This window comes from Musa acuminata, chromosome BXJ2-4 (genome assembly GCF_036884655.1).
Source record: "Musa acuminata AAA Group cultivar baxijiao chromosome BXJ2-4, Cavendish_Baxijiao_AAA, whole genome shotgun sequence".
NCBI lineage: Eukaryota > Viridiplantae > Streptophyta > Magnoliopsida > Zingiberales > Musaceae > Musa > Musa acuminata.
This window is the reverse complement of record NC_088341.1, coordinates 37104945-37127102: the sequence shown is the minus strand read 5'-3', so window position 1 is coordinate 37127102 and position 22158 is coordinate 37104945. Positions and strand designations below refer to the sequence as shown.

Genomic DNA, 22158 nt, shown 5'->3' with positions numbered 1-22158 from the left:
TGAGCAAATCCCTGTGAGCCTTTGGCTACCAACCTAAGAGGCGTTTGATGGGGGCGCAAACCAGATGAAACATGTAGCAGCTTACTGTATGCTAATGGTGCTATATGACATGACAAATGCCTCAATGTATTGCACCATCCTTAAAACACCGGGGGGTAGGCCCTGGTAGTGATCCACCCATCTTAAGCCACTCTCGGTTAGCTCCTTTGCCCATATGAAAAAGGAGTTTGAACACCTGTGGACATTGACTAAAATACATTGCAACAAAATTAACCAACAAGATCAGATGTAATAATCACAAATGATTCGTATGATACAACGACAGAACAACTCCCTGGTTTTACCATTTGTTCTCCACTTAGCTCTTCATTTTCTCAGCCTGAAAGTACTTGAAGACCCCATAAGCAACGGTACCACCAAGAAACAAGAGGACTGTTGGAGTGAAGGAAGGATAAATATATTTCACAAAAAAGCTATCCCACTCCTCTGGTAAGAAGCCTGCACGAGAGACAAGCAAAGGTCAATGTGGAATCAATCCAAGTATTTCTTATTGAGCTTTACAAGCTATGGAGAAGATGAAGTAGAGATAATATAACAAAAATTAAAGATGTAGCTAACTTTTATTTTAGGACGGAAGGTAGGAACTTAATTAATGCCAATTGACCAAGAAATTTCAGTGCTAAGCACAAATGCAACGCAGAACATTTCATAATGGTCCCAGCATGCCCTGTACAAGAAAATTAATGTAGTTGGATATGATCTGATAAGGAATCATAACTTGTCCAAGAATTATCGGAAGTTGACTCATTATGCACCAACCAAGATGGATGGAGTGATCATCTTCAGCAGAGAGATCAGAGATACCATATATGGCCTAGTGAAAAAAAACTGTCCATGAGTTAGGTTGCAAGTGACATCCACAGGAGATAGTGTGATGATAACCAGTAATTATGAGTATGTATCGTTTTAAGCTCTCTTGCTTGGCTTACTAACAGATGATTAATTCACAATTAGTTCTGGCAATAACAAGAAGGGTCATTAATAGGTCAACAACTATAAAGACTAAAGCATCTTCCACAGCTTAAATCTCAAACATGTTAAACTTTCCATGCAGAGGCCGTAGAGAATCTTTAGTCCCTCAAGTCTTGTAGCTACAGATAGACCAAGAAATAATGGCTGTGGTAGATGAACAATCAAATAAAGGCGATTGGATACTGGCGATCAAATAAAGGCTTAAATGGACATTCAAACTCCACTTTCACCAGGGCCATAGAGAATGAATCCAATGTTAAACAGAATTTTTATAATACCTTGGATCAGTCTAGGAGATTTGGATTGGTTTATAAGAATGAGATTAGTGATTCAAGCTCAACAAAACTAATAGGTCAATTATTCCATCAAGATATTACTTTTCTTGGAACAACTAATTCGGGTCCTTTATTCAATTTTTTCCTCCAATTTCCAATTCATTTTTAAGACATACAGTTAAGAAATAAATTGAGGTCCTAACGACTGTCAATTTGTTCTCTAATTTCCATGAATTCATTTATGAATCAAAACTAAACCTCACAAAAATCCAAGTTATCAGTTGTAATATCAGATTGTTTCAGAGGAAGAAAGAGCAAAAGAATCACCAGATCTTAGACTTGTAGCATTTGTTATTCATTGACTACTTAAGCACAAAAAGGGCTAGAAAGAACTGCTTTAGGAGCAACAACGTGAGCAGAAGCCACAGCGAAGTACCTGCCGCAGCCAACCCGAGGCCCTCAACGAGGATGATCACGCCCAGGCCCAACCAAGTGAGAAGGAAGGCACTCTCGTTCACAGCCGGCTGCTGCAACTGGTCCTCTTTACTCGCCGAATACACGAGAGAGCTCCTGTCTATGGGAGAGCGTCGAACAACCGAGCCCTTCTTCTTCCTCTTCTTCGATGCGGAAGCGGGCGATCCACCGAATCCGGTCCCTTTTCCTTCCGGCTTTGTAGGTGTAGGAGATGAAGGCGGCGGAGAAGAGACGGGCAGAGGTGCTTCGCCGGCGCTCTGCCCGGTTCCGGCTTCTCGAGGTGGCAGCTCTGCTCGGGCGATAAGAGAGGATCCTCGGAGGTGGTAGGGGCAAGGAACGAGGAGGATACATCTCCTGAGGCGGTGGTGGTGCGGAAGAAGAGGTGGAGGACGAAGGCGAGAATGGCAGTGATGGTGGTTGCGGAGACGAAGTAGCGACTCCATTTCCCACCTTGTCTTTGTGATCCAATCGGCCATCGAACTTATCGGCGTCTACAACACTTTGCAGCACACGTTCGGCACGTGCGGATTGCAAGTACTGGTGAGGTACGGTCCGTTTGGTCAAACTTCCTAATTGGGCCCTTAATAGGCCGACTCAAGCTATCCGTACCCACCTTGAAGCCCATTCATGTCGATTTTAATATGTAATTTACGTTATTGTTGGCATCTGTAAGCCTTAAATCTAGCTAGTTTCTAATGCTTGGAAATTTTATCGCTATGAGTTCAAAGAAGGCTAATGCACAAATCAGATCACAAAAAAATGATATCTGACGGCTGCACGGACAATTACAGGTTACTGCTAATTGCAATTTTGGTAATGGACGAGGCATATCCATCCACAATAAACAGAAGGTTACCAGAATAAACACCTAAGAAAGCATTTCACCATCAAAAAAGGACAGCACAGAATGCCAGAATAACAACTGAACGAACAAAGTGAACATAGGTTAATCTAGTTCGACAGCCTAATGTGGCAGAAATGAAGCACAGGTCACAGGGACATCAGTGGGTTTGCAAATGTGCGATTAGATAGAGAAGCCTGTTTCTAGTTTCCATTTCTTCGATCTGAGTACCAACTACTAGAAGACTACAGTCAGTCCTTGGAGAAGAAGCAAGTAAAATGTCCATCACATGCAAAAATTACCAAGGTTTCAACAGCAACGGTGTCCCTTATGAAGACATGACAGTCATGGCACTCGAGCTAGTTTAGTAAAAGCAGTTCTTTGTGCGTAAAGCAGAGCACGCATACATGTCTCAACAGCAGGAACCAATTTTTTTTTGGGGGGGGGGGGGGGGGGGGGTGGGGGGAAGATTAGCAAACAAAAATTTACTTTATGAAAATTGATGCTGGTGGTATGTCTAACGATAACAAATAAGTAATAAATAACCACCCGAATTAATTGAACAAGCCCGGATTCAGCCAGTCCCTGCAAAACATTAAATGCAGATAATTTTAGGCTGAGTATGTTGTACCTTAGAAACAAAAGTAAAATTACAAAAACGAAATGGAATGCAGAACCTGACAAAATGATAATCTTACTTGCTAATATCATCAAGATGATCATCAAAGTCAACTATTTCTTGCCATTTTTCAGAGGAAATATAATCTAATAACACTACATTGGCTGCTGGCTCTTTCAAAGTCAACTGGTTACTTCCATCTGATCCAGTCTGACGCCAACTTTTTGATGAATCCCTTGTGTATAGCTGCATATAAGATGATAGTTGGTAATGAAGAATTAGGAAGTGTTAACTTCAGTACAATTGGTACATAATCAGTCCAGTTTGAGAATATAGTCAGGAGTCCATGGCTGCACCGATCTGAAGAGTCTATACTGCCAAGTTAATTGCCATGAAGGATGATTCTACTAAGTTATATTCATCATGAAGAATAAATAAATAATATAAACATAATTCTAATCATCTCCACTATTGTTACTAAATGGATGTATATGAAGACAGCATACATGCATAAACAGGTCACACTGTAGTGATGCATGTGGTATATTGCAACTGACCTACTGTTATAGAACACTTGGCCCCACGTGATGGCTTCGTCACCCTCCCTCATCAAAAAATTTTGTCCATTCAACTAAAAAAGGTAATGTTTGGTCCACATGCAGCTATCTAGTACAAATAACCCATTTGCTGCATAAACATTTCTGCGGGCAATACAAAATATGCACAATGCAAAAGATCTTGTAATCAAATATATGGATTGAAAATTAAAACTGTATGTAGCTCTCACTTTCTGAAACTTGAAATTTGTATGTATTTCCCTCTAAAACATAAAAACAATCATACATATCTCTCTTCCGATCAAATCATATATACCCATAAGGAAAATCAATTGATGATCTTTGAAATTTAGAAGGAGATACATATTTTTTTAACTTTTCAATGGAAAAACATACAAACTTCATTCCTTGAAGGGACAAGAATAGTAGCTTGCCCCATAATAGAAAAGGTGTGTTCCCAAACCCAAACGGTAAGACCATCAGATAAACTTCATCGACAAATGACAGGTACTGATACTGTTCATCCTAATCGATCTGAGCGCTTGTGAAACTGAAGAATCAGGAATCCAACTTATTAGAAAGGAACTGAGATCACTGTGACATTCCACCTCAACTATAGTGTTAAATGCTTAGACCCATCTCAACAGAAAAAACCAGTAAATCCTTTTCATTGCAACAAAAATATAAAGAATGCTCAGATGGCATATCAATGACAAAAGTATGTGCAGTTTTGTTCTGGTCCGCAAGGACCAGGACAGCCCTATGTATAAGAATAAAATAGTATAGTAAGGCTTGAGGCAAAGCCTAACACACACTGATATACACCTACAAATGTGAACACAAGCCTAGCCACAATAAATCCTTGGTCGGTTCTGGGTCTTGAACTCTACTCAGCTTTTTAGTAGGTTCAAACCTACATTCTAACAACACACTATGCCGTTACAACTGTTAAAGCATATTATGGTTGTCGAAGCTGGAAGCTGATTCAGATCCAACCTTGTTCTTCTTCGAACCAGTCTCAAAGTGAAACTCTTTGAGTTAGACATCTGAATCTTGCAAAACGACATCGGAGGCGTTCCCAACAAGGCCCCTCCAGTACTTAAGTCAGTAATATGGTCGAACAAGTCGGACTAAAATTATCTTGTGTGTGTAAACGTACCTGTGCACCCCCTTTTTATAGTGAGCATTCGACATCGTTACGCCCGCCCATTATGAGGGCATGCAATAATGGGGATGTAATAACCACCATCCACTAGCGTCGGACAATTACACTTGCTTATCACACTCTCTGTGCAGTTATGGGAGCGCGAAGGTCGACCATAACCAATCTCCAGTTGGCGTCTACTGGACGCAACTACGTAATACTGAAGTGGTCTAGGTGGCTTAGCCGTGGCGACTACGCGAGGCTCATCGATTGGACACATGGATCTTGCTAGTAATACACGGGGAGTCGTGTCCTTTATGTGGACGGGCCCTCTGTGCCACCGCATCCTACCTTACCCTTTGTGCGTCATCATGCCCGGCCTTACTGACCCTCTACACCACCACACCTGGTTATCGACTCTCTGTGCGCCATCATGCCCAGCCTTACCAGCCCTCTACGTCATCGCACCCGACCTTACCGGCCCTTTGTGCGCCACCGCTCGGCTTTACTAGCCCTCTACGCCACCACACCCAACCTTACCGACCTTTTTATGTGTCACCACGCTCGGCTTTACCAACCCTCTGCGCCACTGCACCCAACCTTACTGACCCTTTGTGCGCCACTTAGCCTGACCTTATTTGCCCTTTATGCGCTGCTGCATCCAACCTTATCGGCCCTCTATGCCATCGCACCCGGCCATGTTGGCCCTTTGTGCATAAGCGCACCTGGCCGTGTCGGCCCATTGTGCGCCACCATATTTGGTAATAGTGTCAAACCACGATATACCATGTCAGCACTCGTTATGTTGGTCATTCTATTGCTTGTAACGTCGACAACAGAGATCGACCAAACAATACTTCCCGATCAATTTCTGCTATGCTCTCTAGCTCGGGAAGTGGGGGACAGGGGTTATGGTATGAATGGCGTGGTTGACCTATTAGCATCACATATCGACCTATTAGCTCTATTTTTTGAGACCTTGGCTCCACATAAAAGACATAACGACTCCCCGCGTACGACTGACAAGATCCACGTGTTAGCCCCGCATAGTCGCCATGGCCAAGCCACCTAGACCACCATTCGTCACCACGTTAGCATTACATAGCTACGTCTAGTAGATGCCAACTGGAGAATAGTTATGGCCGACCTTCGTGCTCCCATAACTGCATAGAGAGCATAATAGGCAAGTGGAACGGTTCTAGTAGGCAAGTGTAATGGTTCTGATAGTCGGGTGTAACAGTCCAACACTGGTGAATGGCAATTATGGCACCCCCATTACTACACAAACCGCATAATGGGTGGGCGTAATGGTCTCAAATGCCCACCATAAAAAGGGGACGCACAAGTACATTTACACACAAAAGTCAATTTTAGCCTGACTTGTCCAACTATATTACTAACTTAGGCATCGAAGAGGCCTTGTGAAGAATCCTCTCGACATCGTTTTACAATATTCAAATGTTTGACTCGAAGAGTTTCACTTTGAAATCAGCTTGAAGAAGAACAAGGTTGAATCCGAATCAACTTCCAGCTCGGACAACCAAGATATGATCTAACAACTACAATATCTAGTTAATTATATTGTAACATTTAACCCTGGCTTAGAGATAAATGCATTAAACAATTTGGTTTTACTTTTTAGGTCCAACCAAGCCTATTAGGCAAGAAAAGATTGCTCAAGCCCACCCAATAGACTATAATCTAGGCAGAGTAAGGCAAGCTACCTAGCAATAACACCACACAACATACACCTGAGGCATTTGGAGGAACATGGTTCCAGATTGATGCACCAAGGAAAAATAAGCAGAACATTATTGATGAAGACAAATTAGAGTCCATTTCAAAAAATCAGGAACTCATGCCCTATATCCAGGAATATAACATCAAACATACAGCTTGTCACTCTCGCGACCTCATCCTTATGTTTGAGGGATATCATCTTGGCAATTAGTGAAATTGAGAACAAGGAACTGACATAACTCGCATCCTTGTGGGCTGTCTTATTTGTGTCATCATCTTCTGCCCTGATAAATTGCAGATGCTCAACAAATCTACCATTACAGATAGAGGTGCAACTGGAATTAGGGGTAAAAATGATGAGATACTGCTCAGATATTGGAAAGAAAACATATTTGTAACTATACGGATATTAACCAGACAATAATACAGCTATATTTGTTTATAATAAATAAGAATATGACCCCAAAAGGCAATAAATAAAAAGGTGACATGGGCGAACTCAATGCATGAGGCTCCTGCCAATATGTAGTCTTGGAATTACCCCTATAAGTAAAGAGGTTGTTTTCATAATTCCAACCCTCCTCACCCTTACTCTTGTACTAATACTCGTCCTTGAAATAGCATATGCAACAGATATGGACACAAAGAGGAGGATCTGAATCGGATGTAATAGTAAATGTCACATTCAATGATCTTATAACACATTCACGAGTACAGATCATAGAGGAAAGCAAGAAACCTTCACACAGTCAATTATTATCATTTCATAAAACCTATACTAGACAGTGAAGATAAATGGGCGATTACCTGCACAACAGGATCCCTGCCCTTCGATGATTGCAGCCTTTCCAGCTTCTTATTATCCAACTGGGCCATTTACATCAAAACATTGAAAACAATCAACATCCAGGAGGAAAGTAGAAAAAAAGCCAAGGACAACTTTAGAGGGATCAAAAATAGGGTATGAGACATGCCAGGAGAACGGCGGCCCGAGGGAAGTAACGGAAGATATGATCCCCGATCTTCTTGGCGGCGTTGCCGAGCTCCACGTCGTCGTGCCTCTCGTTGGCGTGGTAGTAACCGACAACACTCAACCCCTGTGCCTCAAAATGCTCCTCGATCTACCCCAATCGGGCACGAACAGGCCAGATCACGGATGTAACAAACCCTAGATGAGAGAGAGAGAGAGATAGAGAGAGAAGTGAGTAGTTCCGTGGCGATCGGGGTACCTGGATGAGGGCGAGCTCGAGCGCGGGGAGGAGGCCGATCTGGGAGTGGGAGAGGGGGACGGTGTCGGCAATCTCGACCGTGGCGGTGGCGCCTCCGTCTTGGCGGAGGCGGCCGAGGAGGAGGCCGTTGACGGCGGCGGAACGGTGCTTGAGGGCGTGGAGGACGAGCTTTATGTAGGCGATCTGGGATACCTCGTAACAGCACTCCGCCCCCATCTCCGTCGCTCTCTCTCCCTCTCTCTCTCTCTCTCGCTCTGTGGCTCTCTTCGACACCTCGCCGGCTCGAGCGCGTGCTGTGACGACGAAGAGATGTGAGGAGAACGATAAATAGATCTGGGAAGATTGATCGGGCTGGGTTTGGGTTCGGTCAACTCGGGTCAGATTAACCTCAAGCCAAGTCAATTGCGGGTTGTGCTCGAGTGGGTCGATTAGGATAAGTGACTCGGATTTTTCCGGATGGCTTTGTCTAACCCGCCTCGCTTTACGGTTATTTTATCTTACCTATTAATAGACAGAGATTACTATTTACAATCTCTCTTCATTATTCTATTTTTTTAAAATATTATAATATTATTTTTTATAAATAAATATAGATATTTTCTCTCGTATTCTTTCTTCTCCTTTATCATCTTTTTCTTTTTTCTAAAAGGATGTTAATATCGAGGGGACGATGAGTGATGTTGGGGCGTAAGTTAGAAGATGACGATCGATGTTCGAAGGATGATGAAACAAAGAGCATTCGACGATGATCATGAGATCGATTGACCTATTTAGGTCACATAAAATCAATAAAAGTTTACCTATATTCCCTCAATAATTAAATTACATTAGCACACATAATTAAAATGTTGAAGAATGTATATTTTATATTTTATTATGCTTTGGAAAGTGAAAAATCATCTAAAATAAAGTTCATATATTTTGTGCCAAGAGGGTTGAAGCAAAGCATCATATTAGAGTTAATCAATGCAAATTGCTCTAAATTATTCTCTATGGACACTTTAATCACTCAGCTATGTATGCAATTAGTCTCATCTTTTGTCAATTATGAATTGGGTGCATTCAGCTCTGGAAATTAAAAGAGATCATCCATGGATCAAATTCAATTCATTAAGATTTTTTACTATTCTTTTTTCTGTCAAGAACACTTCAAACTCTTTGACCTCCAATTTACCTATGTGATTCACAGGGTTCAACAAATAGTTTTGAATGATGATATCTTGAGGGAAATATCAGTGCATTTTTTTCTTTTGAGATCAATATTATCACAAGTTTAGTCATTCGAGAATTAAAACCTTAGATCATAATGCATTGTATCACATGACATGGAAACAAACAGCAACAGAGAGAGACTAAAAGCAGTAAATTGGACCTCCTCTCACATAAGCAATCGTTTAGAGTGAAATGTCATACTTTCTCTCAAGTAGCAGCACAAAACTATGTACAATAGTACTTCATTTACAATATTTATTCCTCGCTAGAGAGAAAACAGTCACTGACAGCACTAAACTTGGAGCATAATAGCAATTTATTCAGGAGGATCAAACTCAAACACTATAACATAGACAGTAGTCACTTTCAGGGAGTGGCCACATTTTCCTTTGCAAGAGGAGCTATTTCATCAGCATCGATGCCGGCTTCACTACCAGCAGCTCCTAAGCTTAGGAGAAATTGCTCCCACTTCTTAGCAGGTCCCTGGAGCATTATGTTAGTGTGAAGAAACATGAGTCTTGCAGTATTTGCATGCGGACGATACTGAAGAAAATGAAATTTTGCACTGCATTCTTCCGAACTTCCATATAACAGTGCACAACGAAATGGAACACTTCATTGTATTATGGCTTACCTTCCAGGAGAGGTCTTGAGTCATGCAGTTCTGTATCATCTCAGCAAATGCAGGTGTGCCGTAGACTTTAAGGGCCCTTTTCACTGTCTGAATGACTTTTTGTACATCATCTTTATCGACAACATCACACTAGAAAAAGAAACAGAACTGTTGCTCAGTCGAGTGATATTAGTGCATCAAAGGGTGAGATAATCAGAGAACATCCTTACATCAGGATTGAAGGGACCCATATGAAACCCTGTGATGCCTTCTATGACAGTGTCAGCAAGTCCACCAGTTGTTGCGCACATGGGGGGCTACAATACAATTTAGAAATGATTAGTTTTTCCCTTTGTAAGGGAATTAATGAGGACCTTAATTCTATTGCTATCTACAAATCAAAATGCTCATTTTTTTCTCAGAGGAACGAAATGCCTAGCTAAAATCACAAATGTATCATGCATGCCATTTGATTAAAACCATGTTCCATTTAAGATTTTCTGATCCCCTGATAATGATAATTCCATCCAAGAAACTGTTCAAGCTAGATGCCATCCTCACTTGCTGCCCAATCAACCTCAACCCCTTAACATCATACTAGAAGTTACTTCAAGTATTAGTATGATGCTTCTCTGCTTCAAATACCAGCCATACATACTGTGCCGCTTACGAGTCTGTCCATGGCACCATGCTGGTTTATGACAGGGCAGGTCAGAACATGCTATCTCATGTACTACACCTTTGGTCAGCTAGAAAAGGCTTGGTGTGAGAAAACTAAAACCTTGTATAAATGATAAACATGTCGAAACCTAGCTAAAGTCAAAGTTACTGATCAATATGATACTAAAGGGTGAAACAGAAGACATACAATTCCATATCGCATGCCCTGAAGCTGGATAAGGCCACAAGGTTCGAATCTGCTGGTAAGAGCAAGAAGATCTGCTCCAGCCATGATTTCATGAGCCAAAGGTGCATTAAACTTCATATGTGCTCTCACTTTATTGGGAAACATATCTTCAAGTTGTGCAAGCTGACGCTCCAGCAGCTTCTTCCCAGTACCCTGTAGAACAAACAAAGTAGAGTTTTACGCTTTTCAAATAAATAATAGGTCAAACACAGCAAATTTTATTTGCAGATCTTCATACTTACAAGCACTATCACTTGAACATTTTCATCAATGAATTCAGGAATAGCTGCAGCGAGAATATCCGAGCCTTTCTGCTCTTCTAATCTCCCTATAAAGGCTATAACAGGGATGTTCCGGTCAACAGGTAAACCAAGTTCAGCTTGTAAGGCTTCCTTATTCAGAGGCTTTGCATCCATCACCTGAAATCATTTTTGATGAGTTTTATAATGAGCACTGAATTAAGTAAGATAAAAAGTTTTGGAAGGTCCTCACATTTGTTGCATCATAATTGACAGAAATATATTTGTCGATCGAGGGATTCCACTCGTTAGTGTCCATCCCATTCACAATTCCAGTTATGCCTGTCATGCGCAGGGCATTCTCCAACTCAACCCCCCTTTCCACACCTGAAACAAGCTCTTGTGCATAATACGGACTCACTGTAACAACCCTATCTGATTCTATAATTCCTGCCTTCATCCAATTTATTTTCCTTCCTTTCACAGGCCTGTTAGACCTGCAAAATAAATTACATTTTCTTAGATTTTGCATCACCAGGATATTCATCTACATCCAGTTAATTGGTATGACTGTAAGAGAAGAGGGCATACCCATCAGTGAAATCAAATGAAGATTTAAATTTATCAGGGAGATTTAGCAGCGCAAAGTCTGAGAATGCAAAGCGGCCCTGGTAGGAAATGTTGTGAATGCAGAAAGCAACCTAACAATCAAGTCAAACCCTGTCTCAGTTATCACTTGCCTCCATCATTTGTAGTTCTTAGAGAAAGAAAAATGAAATTGAATTACACTGAGGTCTTACCCTGGCATTCTTGTATATCCCGTGAGATTGGTACATACTTTTTAAGTAGCATGGAAGAGGACCAGTGTGCCAATCATTCGCAACAAACACCACATCTTCCCCTGCTTGTAAGATAATGATGGTAACAGCATAATCACTGGTGTAAATGACCAAAGAAAGCCTGGGAAATTAATGAATGAAAATTGTACCATATGGTCCAGAATAGTATCTGCTGTTGTTAAGATCCAGAATCCTTGGAGCTTCCAAAGCTGCCTGGAAAATGGTGATCCATGGATTTGCATTGTTAAATTATGTTGTAGATGAAAACCCAAGCAGTAATTTCTGATTTAGCGAATAAGAAGGATAGATGATGATGACTAAGAAGTGGTGATATGGTGATAAAAAAAATCCATGTGTGCAGATTACTAATCTGACTGTGATATACTTCACACAATCTTGGAATTCCTTAAATCTTAGCTGTAAGTTAAGGATGCTCATGGGTTACATAGCAGGAGTTTTGCAAATGGTTAAGCACAGCAAGTAATCTTGCTTCAACCAGACCAGCAGATTGTTGGGCTACTCAAATTGAAATCCAGTAAGCATTAGAAAAGGCCTTTCTAATTCCTAATGGAGGATATCTGAGAACGTATACCATATTAGTGGTTATCAAATAAAGATAATCACTTGCAAGAATTCCATTGATTTAAGCAAGCACCAAATATAGCCTAAGCATTCATCAGAACTAATGACAAAACATGGAATGGTTAGACCACATTTGTCTCAGCAAAAAAGGATTGTCATATTAATTAGTTTCCATAGTGATAGATCAGAAAACAATAATATAGAAAACAGTGCAATACTGTTTCAGATAGAGGGAGAAGACTTATGCCAAAAAAAAAAAAAAAAAATCCTATGATTCATACAAACTTTTCATTCGAGTATCACAACAATAAAAATGTTATTGATCCAGAAAATAATCAAACTTCTCTGGCATTAGTAAAATCACTCACCTGGCACAAAAGGCTAAATCTTAGCTGGTTGTCTTCATAATCCGTTCCTGTGACAGGACCATATATCATTCCTCCAGTTTTTCCCCACACCTAATACACGCACATTCCCAGTGAGTTCTATGCCACTCAAACTGATAAGCCAAACAAAGCATCAGGAAAAAAAAAAAGAGGGAAACGATCTCTATCATAGATATTAAATGAACCTTCTCAAGAAACAAAGGATGATCAATGAAAACCCTGTCAACTCCTCTTTTATAGCAGTGGAAGAAGCGGACTCTTTCAATTTCATTTCCAACTTTTAACTGCATATAACAACACACATCAATTATGATCTTCATAATATTGCCAAAAGTATTAACAAATGCAGCAGGATGAACCTGTGTCAATAACCTGGCAACATACCTCAGCCAGGACATTTGTATCCCACCCATCCTTGTACTGATCATAGCGTGGGGCTATAGTCATCACTCTGTGTCCATTTGCCTAAAGGAGGATCGAGGCCATCAAATTTAATCATAATACATGGAAATAAAAAAAAGATTACACAAGGTACCAAAAGAACATTATACACCAGAGCAGCAAATGTAAAAACTTGCAAGAAAGAAACAATCTAATGGAGTATGGAATGAAAACTTTACAGCCATGGCCGGTGGCAGTCCTCCAAGAACATCACCGAGTCCTCCGGTTTTACTCCAGGGAGCCATCTCAGCGCCGACAAAGACTATGTTCATCCCTTTTCCACAAATGACAACAGCCCAAGGTCTACGACTAGGATTCTGAGTTCCCCTCACAGTTTTCCTTGAAATCACCTTGGCATTAGACGGCATCTGAATCAAATCAACCACATTTCGAGATCTCAATCCTTCGTAAGCGGTGGTTTGGTTCCTCAAGTGTAGAACCCTTCTGTTTAGGAAGGTCCTTGGCTCAGAGTCGACGACACCCCCATAGCCAGCGCATGAGCCTTTCGAGATGAATTGTGACTTTGTTACAGCAGCCATTGAGAATTGTCCACTGCAAAGAAAGATACTTTCAATCAGATAATTTCTGTATAATCTCAATAACATCTGCAATTCATTTTTCAAAAAAGAATCACTATATATAAACAACGGTATAGCTTAAGAAATTGTTTAACATCCACATGCATTGGACAATAGACCATTGAAGAATCCTCTGTGCAAACAATTATAAACCAACTGATCTATTCATTTGATACTTCACATTTAAATTCTGTTAAGGTTGATCGATAAAAATCATTGTTTATCTTTACTTCTTTTTTATTTTTCGAGGAAATCGTGGGAAGATGTAATCCATCTCCCTACCCAAAGACGTCACTGTATAACCTGAAGACAAATCATTCTTCGAAACAACACTACTACTTCGATCTATCGCCAACAAGAATTAAAGGTGAAACAAGAAGAAAAAAGAGGTCTTCAAATCTGGAATGTAGAAGAAGGAAAGGGATCTAACAACAGAGATCATGAAACAACCAACATGTAACACATATTACATGATTTCAACACGAAACCATGCAACCAAAGCCAGAGAACCAAAACAAATCAGCCACCGCGGTAGCTCTTCTCGTAACAAAACTAACGAAAAATCACAAAGAAATTTCTCTCGATCTAATCGAAGTCACCTCACGTCACTTCAGCTATCTCTTTCCCTCACTCCCTCAGTTTGCAGTGGAGAGTCCTGGGAGAGAGCATGGGCGCATGGGTATTTGTACCCGGGGGCCTTGGAAGCTGCTCCGGGTGAGTTAATGGGCTGGTGTATGGGACCACGAGAAGGTGCGGGCCCCAGCTTCGGGGGTTCGCAGTGGTGGAAAAACCGGGTGGCGTCTCGAGGGTGGCCGGAAGCATCCACTGCCCATCGTGCCACGTCACCGAACGATTCCTTTGGAGCCGTCGAGGACGACGACGACGAGGAACAGCCGTTGCGGATCTGCCATCTCGACACGTGTCCGTCCCGCGACCAATAGCCAAAATTACTTTTTTACCCATAATCTCCGCCACGCTTGCGGTCAATCAGCGCTGCTTTTTCTGTGATCTAAGGGTATTTTAGTAATGTCAAAAGTGAATAAAAAGCACAAGTGGACAAGTCTATTTGAACGAGTCAAGAAAAATGCAACGAGAAAACGAATCGTAATATTCATCATATACACGTGGACAATTACTATAATCTTCCAAATGGGACTGCAAGAATCGTAATATTCATCGTATACACGTTATTTTTATTGGGAGCAATTTACTTCTGGCAGTCAAAAAGAACACGAAAACGACACTGGGAATCAGGCATTTTAACTGTCACTGGAAGAGATAATTGTGGAGTCGTTGAGGTTTTGGAGGCTGTAATCGCTGCTGTTTGTTGTGTGACGTTGACACCATGTCGAACTTAAGTAACCCGATATTAATCGCAATGCACATCATGATCACGTATAGGACATGTATCCATGAAAGCATCGTCATTTATTGTAGAAGCACGTAAAGTTACGAGATACGTTTCGAGTTATCATTATGGTGGGTGGACCATATGATAGCCATTATTCCAGAGAGAAGTTTCGATGCATACGTGGAAATAAACGTTGGTTGTGTATTTGATTTAAATCGTAATAAATGAGTATTTCTTGGCCAATATATTTGCACCATTTAACACGTGGCGCGCATTCAACCCTTCTTCCTCCACGCGTCGCCCTTGGATACCGTCCTATGTCATCATCTCTCGCCCACACGACATCCTTGCATGCCATGGCATTCATTACATAACCCAGAAGGAACAACTTTCCTTAGATCAACACGAAGCCTTACCCGCCTCTCTGGGCCTGAGTGGCGGTGGTGGCTCCTTGTGGGCCCAAAGTAGATTCTCCAATTGGTACTCCTACCCACGATTGCCGCCACGGTTGCTAAATTATTGCTTTTTTATCATAGGGCTTTTGGTGGTTGGACGCTACGGTAATGTACTCGGAAAGCTTCTCATCCGTCGGATTAAAGAGTTCGCGGATCCTAAAGCTTAATCCAACCGTCAATGTAAGACGGAAGCGAAAGAGAAAGAAGGTAGAGAGAGACTGTGGTGGTGGTAGGAGGAGAAGCAGAGTGAAGGGCCTGGAAAGGGAAGGGGGAAGAGGGATCCGGTGACCGCCCTGCTCCTCCTGTCTTACCAAAGAAAAGCCTTCTTCAGTCTCCCTTACCCGATCCCTCCTCGATGGGACTCATCCGATCGGATCGGTGAGGTTACCCTCCCCCTCCCTCCCCAGAACCCAACTACCTTCTCCTCTTCTCAGTATATAGTAAGCCAGAGCGGAAGGAGGAGATAAATATACAGAGAAGAAGCTCGTCGATCGGCATTGTGATCATGGCAGTGGTTGAGAGCGCGAACGGCGTCGATCTGGCGGTAGCCGCGGGCCCCTCCATCACCGGCGGTGGAGCGGCGGACCCCCGCAGTGCCAAGGATCTGGTTTCCACTTCGGCCTCATCCGGACACCCCGCCTTCCGCCCCCACCGCGACCCCTCCGCGGCCGCCCCGGCGGCTTCCTCCTTCCACGCAAAGCCTCCGCTCGCCTTGGGACTGAATAGAGACGGACCGTCGGCCGCGGTGGTGGGGTCACAGGGGGAGGGGTTTAAGCGGGAGATGCGGGATTTGGAGGAGCTGCTCTCGAAGCTGAACCCGATGGCGGAGGAGTTCGTACCTCCGTCTCTCGCCGGGATGGGGAACAGGTACGGCGCCGCTGGTGGAGGGCTTTATGCGAGTGGTTTTGAGGTGAGCAACGGGGTTGGGGACGGCGGCGCTGTTGGGAATGGTGAGAGGCGGGTAAGGGTTTCGGATTAGAATCTATTTCCCCTCTCATTTCGATGTCTTACATCTTCGTTCTTTGCTGACACATTTTGGTGTTTCCAACTAGAAGAAGAACGGATATGGCCAGGGGAAGCGCAGGATGAACAGTCGGACGAGTTTGGCGCAGAGAGAGGAGGTGATAAGGAGAACCGTGTATGTCTCCGACATTGATCATCAGGTAAGGAGGATCATCCATTCGTGTACTTTTGATTTGATATATGCCTTCTTTTACAGATGTGTGTTGTTCCATACTGTAAATGATCATACCATGTCTTTTTCATATCGTGATATCTTCCTTTTTTGCTGATGTGTTGATGGTCTTTAGGCATTCTGGTTTGGGGTGATTGTATATAGGCCAAGGCATAATATGATCAGCACGCATGTATATCATGTATTAATGTAATCTTAGATTGAAATGTTTGAATATGTGCCTACCTAAGACGGTGAAGAAAAGCAATGAACAGATGAATCATGCATGGTCGGCCATTTCAAATCACAGCTTTCTAAAGTCTTTGTGAGGATATTTTTCATATATTTCTTTGAGTCCATATACACATCTCGAACTTTTGTCTCTAGAACTCTTCCCAATTCCAAAGAGCAAAAGGAAATATAGAGTGGTCCGCACCTCTGTGAGTGATGAGAGCTTCAGTGATGCAAAACTTTATTCTGTTCTTTGTTTCCACTAGTTTTCATCGTAGAAGATTATATTACTTTAAGGTGTCTTTTGTTTGCCCAGTTTTTGGTTTTACAATAATTGATTTAGTTTAATATTGATTGTAGGACTTAGTCAACTGACATGTCTAATTGAGTTATTATTATTGTTTTTTGGTTCAAGATAGTTTACTTTGCAACCCACTGGACTTTAACCTGATTTTAACTGTCAGATATTTAATTTATTTTTCAACTCACTTATCTATAACTTCATATTAACATTCGGAAACTCATGAATGACCATTATACACTTGTAGATAACTGATTGAAACTGAGAACTATTCTGTCACATGCATGTATGATTTGAAAGTTGTAGAATGCAAAACATAAGATTGATGGAGGGGATTAGTTAAGCTGGTTCAGGTGGAACTCCACATTCTAGGCTTATTGAGCTGACATAGATATGGCTATTCTCACATTTATATAAATATTAGGTTCTTAAAAAGTGTACTTTGTTGTACAATGCCGTTTGGTGTTTGATTATGCAAAAGATATATTTTGAATCATTTTGGCATGTTGAACAATGATGATCATTTTCATAATAGGAATGATTTATTTGTTTCTACATCTTAATAGGAAAAGGAAAAAATATATATGGTATTTGATTTTATAAATTTGGTAGCTCTTAAGGAATGATGACTTTCCAAATCTAATTTCACACAAAAATATAAATTTTCTAGGCAAAGACTGGTATTACCAAAGAATTTCTTTAGTTTCAGAATTGGATGCATGAACTTTTTTGATAATAGTTGTTTTCGTTGCCAAAAATTGGTAAATAAGAAAGTCTTCATGTTACAAGCTTTTGACACATAGTGCCACCTGAATTTGTTTTAAAAGTGAAGTTTATTTTTTCTTATTGTATTTGCAAATTCAACGTTAAGATTCTTCAATAAATCTCTATATTTTGGTGGAATATTACCTGCTATTTTTGTTTGCAAAAGTAGCTACTCTCTCTAGACTAGCTTACAAGTCAGTCGTGGATCATTGTTTGCAAAAAGTAACAACCATATGCATCAAATATTTCTACAGTAGGGTTCATCTCAGATCCATGTTGAACATGTTCCAGAAGAGCCCAACCCTCATCCAAGTCACCAAATCCACAGTGTTAGACTAAGTATTGCATCTAATATATGTGATTTGTGGATAGATGAGCCTTACTATCATAAGGAGAGTCCTGGATGCTCAGAAGTAGCATTATTCAATGTTAATATATGACCTAATGCAATAGCTGGCTTTAAGTAATTGATAGATATTCTGTGCTTTTTTTTAATCAATTGTAGCCTTATGTGCTGCACTAGTTCAGAGTCTGAGACTCTTAAACAGGTATCATAAACAATATTATTAGGTAGAAGTAATATATTTATTAGATTGATGTGACTGTCATAGCACCTACTTAACCTTTCAAATCTTTCATAGTGGAATATTAATGTAGCTTCTGCTGATATTTAGGTTACTGAAGAACAGCTTGCGGCACTTTTCATCAACTGTGGACAGGTGCATTACCTTTATGTCCTTGTGTGTCTCGTCAGAGTGCTTAATGCTTCTAAATATATTACATGTATTGCTTCAGGTTGTTGACTGTCGCATGTGTGGTGACCCAAATACAGTTCTTCGCTTTGCTTTCATAGAGTTCACTGATGAGGGTAAGCCCTTCCTGCATAGTTGGTCTCTCTCAAATTAAATGATTTTTTTTTTCACATCACTGGTCATTGCCATGGACTCATTAAAAAACAGAGGGTGCACGAGCTGCTTTAAATCTGTCAGGAACTGTTCTTGGGTATTACCCAGTAAAGGTGCTTCCTTCAAAAACTGCAATTGCACCTGTCAACCCAACATTTTTGCCTAGGGTAAGAGCACTGAAAATATGAGCTTTTTCTTAGCTATGAATTCATCAGGTATATCTTTGGTGAATGACATTTAGGCCTTGTCTGAATTCTTCTCATCGATGTCTATCTGCTTATTTCTGTGCCTTAAGTCTGATGATGAACGGGAGATGTGCTCAAGGACTGTCTACTGTACAAATATTGACAAGAAGGTTGATGATAGTATTTATTATTCAATTCTATTATTGTTTGTGTCTAAATAAATTTCTTATCTCTTACTGCAATCTTCTTTCATAACTTTTTTTTTTCCTATAGGTTTCTCAAGCAGATCTTAAACTCTTCTTTGAGTCTCTTTGTGGAGAGGTTGGTCGCACTTTTCATTGTTATTTCACTTCATCAGATTCTTCCATGTGGTCTAAGATACAAATTTATATCTTCTGATATAAGAAAGTAAATTTTGTAATATAAATTAACAGCGCAAATCATATGGTACAGGTTTATCGCCTAAGACTGCTTGGAGATTATCATCATTCCACAAGGATTGCTTTTGTTGAATTTGTGATGGTTAGAATCTTTAGCTCCATAAACTCATCTTAATTATGTCATATTTTCTTTAAATTTCCCTTCTTTTTATTGTTCATCATCTAGAAGAGGAGTTTCATTCAAAACAAATCAATAGGCACTCAGATCATCAGCATATACACACGATATTCATGCTAAGGTGGTTTGTCATCTCCAAAAAAATAATAAACATGTATCTTTGACAAAAAAAGTTGCCTTCTAGTGTCTTTGTTTGTAGCACTCCTTCTGTAGGCACCTTAGTTCACCTTTTGTCAAATCAAACTAATCACTGCCATACTGTCTACTAAGAATACTGTATACTTAATGGAGCCAATCCCTGTTAGGGTGTCTGTAATCTGGATATACACCTACCATTCTGGCAAATTTTCAGGAAGGATACATATGCTAGATTGAGGGTTATACCTGCTAAATGAGAAATCAGATGTTATTAACTTATTATGTGCATGCATCAAAAATGGAAAACCACATGGCGGCACATATAAAAATGTCTTTACTAGAGTCAGACAGTGGATTTGTAGGAAAATAAATGTGCAGTTTCTCTTGACCACTTAATATAAGATCATTATGGGAAACACAATTGTGAAAACCCAAAATGTAATGTGTTGTGTCCTTGTGCTGAACTTTCTTTTAGATATCTGGTGTTGCTGCTATATTGTGTTCTTCCAATTTCCTTTGCATCTTTTTAGTTCATTTATCAAGTGCTATTGTTTTTGTTGCTGTTTAAAAATTGAGCCCAAAGCAATAAAATATCACATCTTGAAGAGTTGCAGATAATCCATTTATTGCATTGCTATTTATGCTAATTTTTACCATTTACCATTCACTGATCCTGATCCCAGGTAGTATAACCTAAATTCTGATCACTATCCTGTGAACTTGATGTCAGCAGCGCAAAGGTACAGTGAGATATAAAAGGGTATTTGTCACACTTGATTACTTTAATCTGTCATATAAAGAGAAGTCATTGGAATAAAAGAGGTTGGACTAGCAGAGTGAGCCCAAGTAGTTCTTTGCTGATCAAACTTGTTCTTTGCATTTCCAAGACAAATTAGATACCTTGTATATGCTTGAATAGTACTGCATGGATGATAAGTAGCACATCTATTTTTGAAGTCCTGTTTCTAATGGAGCTATGAAAACTTATGCGATTCAGCATTATTTATGCGAGATGTTGGGTGCAAGAAATCATTCTCTGAAAGGTTGACTGCAAAGAGTAGAGAACGTGTAATACTTTCTATTGTCAAGTTTAGCATGGTTTTTGTGTTGTCTGATAAATTCTTGGTGTGATAATTCGGACAGAGGTGGTCAGGTTATGTTCTGGTTGATTTCGGGTCAACATAAGCCTGCTCTACCTGAAAAATTTAGGTTCACCTGAGAAAAATTAATTATGAATGCACACTATTGTGTTATAAAAGATAAAATCGTTTAAAGGGGCTTGGAATTGATCGCAATGATAGCGAAATGGTGTTGGTTGAAGTTCTATGAAGCATGGATGCAAATATGAAATACTGATAATAAAAGATCACATTGGGTCTTGGAAAATTGGTATATGATACATAGATACAAACAGAAGATACTTCTGCAATGTATATGTATCACCATGTACATTTGACTGCAGTCTTACATATCATTCTACATATAACAACTAGCTATCATTTTTAACCTATTTATCATGAATGGAAACAATTAAACATTAACAGAATCTTCTAATGTACATGGAGCTAGAATTTACTGATTTATATTCTGTTGTTGGCCTTCCCTTTTCTTTTATTTTCTATCGCCAACATCGTTGATCTTTCTCTGATTATTCATTGTCTTATCTCTTGTTTGCATAGTATAAATGCCTAAATAATTGGGAAACTATGGCTTGTTGTAAACATGATAAATTACTACTATGTAAATTTAACTGCAACGCTGATTCCTGGGCATATCTGATTTCACTATGTGGAACTTGTAATTTCAGGCTGATAGTGCAACTGCTGCTCTGAACTGTAGTGGTGTGGTTTTAGGATCCTTGCCAATAAGGTACGCTTTATATGATATTTTCATTCATTTTTTATACGCTGTGCATCATTTAATTTCCTTGAATATTTATTCGTAAATACAATGTTGTTCCTTTCTGTACTTTTAGGGTAAGCCCCTCGAAGACTCCTGTGCGTCCACGAGCACTTCGCGTGACCATGTATTAAGTCTTGAAGGTCCATGTGGTGACTTTTGACAGTATATACACACAACTACACAGGGATATTTAAGGTTTAGCTTTTGCTTTGTAAGTTCCATGTAGTTTTTACTCTTCCTACTTAAAAGAAAATTTAGCATCAACGCTGCTGGTTAGAACTTGGGCTGACATTTTTCCGTGATTATCTAGTGTTTTTGTCGAAGTAAACATGCATGTGTTTGGAGATCTCGATTAAACTTCAAATTGTATCTAATTTGAAGTATGAAGTGTCTTTTTTTGTTGTTATCAGTTAGATAAAGGCTTCCTTCATGCTCGCCTATCAGCTTCCACTAAGCAGTTGGAGGTCTAAAATCTTCCTCCTGCC

General features: G+C 40.3%; 3 protein-coding genes across 5 annotated transcripts; 1 reads left to right on the top strand and 2 right to left on the bottom strand.

Annotated features, from left to right (window-relative positions):
• Positions 1 to 269: 269 nt before the first annotated feature.
• Positions 270 to 8224, bottom strand: LOC103978846 (ER membrane protein complex subunit 8/9 homolog). 2 transcript variants are annotated; one of them, XM_065105432.1, is made up of 6 exons: positions 7912 to 8224; positions 7657 to 7803; positions 7490 to 7549; positions 3321 to 3487; positions 1744 to 3207; positions 270 to 498 (listed from the first exon to the last, which is right to left on the bottom strand). In XM_065105432.1, the coding sequence occupies exons 1-5, from the start codon at positions 8125 to 8127 to the stop codon at positions 3177 to 3179; spliced, it is 621 nt and encodes a 206-aa protein (XP_064961504.1). In that variant the 5' UTR covers positions 8128 to 8224; the 3' UTR covers positions 270 to 498; positions 1744 to 3176. The 2 variants fall into 2 exon arrangements, with proteins under 2 accessions (XP_064961504.1, XP_009393069.3); XM_009394794.3 differs by lacking the exons at positions 3321 to 3487; positions 7490 to 7549; positions 7657 to 7803; positions 7912 to 8224 and having other exon boundaries at positions 1744 to 2276.
• A 1040-nt stretch (positions 8225 to 9264) lies between these two features.
• Positions 9265 to 14560, bottom strand: GBSSI-2 (granule-bound starch synthase 1, chloroplastic/amyloplastic). The gene is made up of 14 exons (XM_009394816.2): positions 14308 to 14560; positions 13310 to 13682; positions 13074 to 13154; positions 12875 to 12973; positions 12672 to 12761; positions 11871 to 11934; positions 11683 to 11783; positions 11474 to 11583; positions 11136 to 11379; positions 10886 to 11062; positions 10605 to 10796; positions 9967 to 10053; positions 9758 to 9886; positions 9265 to 9606 (listed from the first exon to the last, which is right to left on the bottom strand). The coding sequence occupies exons 2-14, from the start codon at positions 13667 to 13669 to the stop codon at positions 9490 to 9492; spliced, it is 1851 nt and encodes a 616-aa protein (XP_009393091.1). The 5' UTR covers positions 13670 to 13682; positions 14308 to 14560; the 3' UTR covers positions 9265 to 9489.
• Positions 14561 to 15738: 1178 nt separating this feature from the next.
• On the top strand, positions 15739 to 22065 carry LOC103978874 (polyadenylate-binding protein-interacting protein 12). Of its 2 annotated transcripts, none has more exons than XM_009394835.3 (10): positions 15739 to 16475; positions 16570 to 16677; positions 18660 to 18704; positions 18781 to 18853; positions 18945 to 19057; positions 19186 to 19245; positions 19349 to 19396; positions 19529 to 19597; positions 21579 to 21640; positions 21747 to 22065. In XM_009394835.3, exons 1-10 carry the CDS (start codon positions 16020 to 16022, stop codon positions 21802 to 21804), a joined length of 1092 nt encoding a protein of 363 aa, XP_009393110.1. In that variant the 5' UTR covers positions 15739 to 16019; the 3' UTR covers positions 21805 to 22065. The 2 variants fall into 2 exon arrangements, with proteins under 2 accessions (XP_009393110.1, XP_009393103.1); XM_009394828.3 differs by having other exon boundaries at positions 16567 to 16677.
• The last annotated feature ends 93 nt before the right edge of the window (positions 22066 to 22158 follow it).

What these genes read in the sequence shown, in the direction of transcription:
- GBSSI-2 (XM_009394816.2), bottom strand. Translation starts at nt 13,669, where the DNA reads ATGGCTGCTGTAACAAAGTCACAATTCATCTCGAAAGGCTCATGCGCT. An exon ending in ATACAAATGTCCTGGCTGAG is followed by an intron (nt 12,974 to 13,073) that starts GTATGTTGCCAG and finishes TGTTATATGCAG; the next exon opens with TTAAAAGTTGGAAATGAAAT. An exon ending in ATACTATTCTGGACCATATG is followed by an intron (nt 11,784 to 11,870) that starts GTACAATTTTCA and finishes TCTTACAAGCAG; the next exon opens with GGGAAGATGTGGTGTTTGTT.
- LOC103978874 (XM_009394828.3), top strand. Translation starts at nt 16,020, where the DNA reads ATGGCAGTGGTTGAGAGCGCGAACGGCGTCGATCTGGCGGTAGCCGCG. An exon ending in GTACAAATATTGACAAGAAG is followed by an intron (nt 19,246 to 19,348) that starts GTTGATGATAGT and finishes TTTTTCCTATAG; the next exon opens with GTTTCTCAAGCAGATCTTAA. An exon ending in TTGAGTCTCTTTGTGGAGAG is followed by an intron (nt 19,397 to 19,528) that starts GTTGGTCGCACT and finishes CATATGGTACAG; the next exon opens with GTTTATCGCCTAAGACTGCT.
- LOC103978846 (XM_009394794.3), bottom strand. Translation starts at nt 2,257, where the DNA reads ATGGCCGATTGGATCACAAAGACAAGGTGGGAAATGGAGTCGCTACTT. An exon ending in CCTCGGGTTGGCTGCGGCAG is followed by an intron (nt 499 to 1,743) that starts GTACTTCGCTGT and finishes TCTCTCGTGCAG; the next exon opens with GCTTCTTACCAGAGGAGTGG.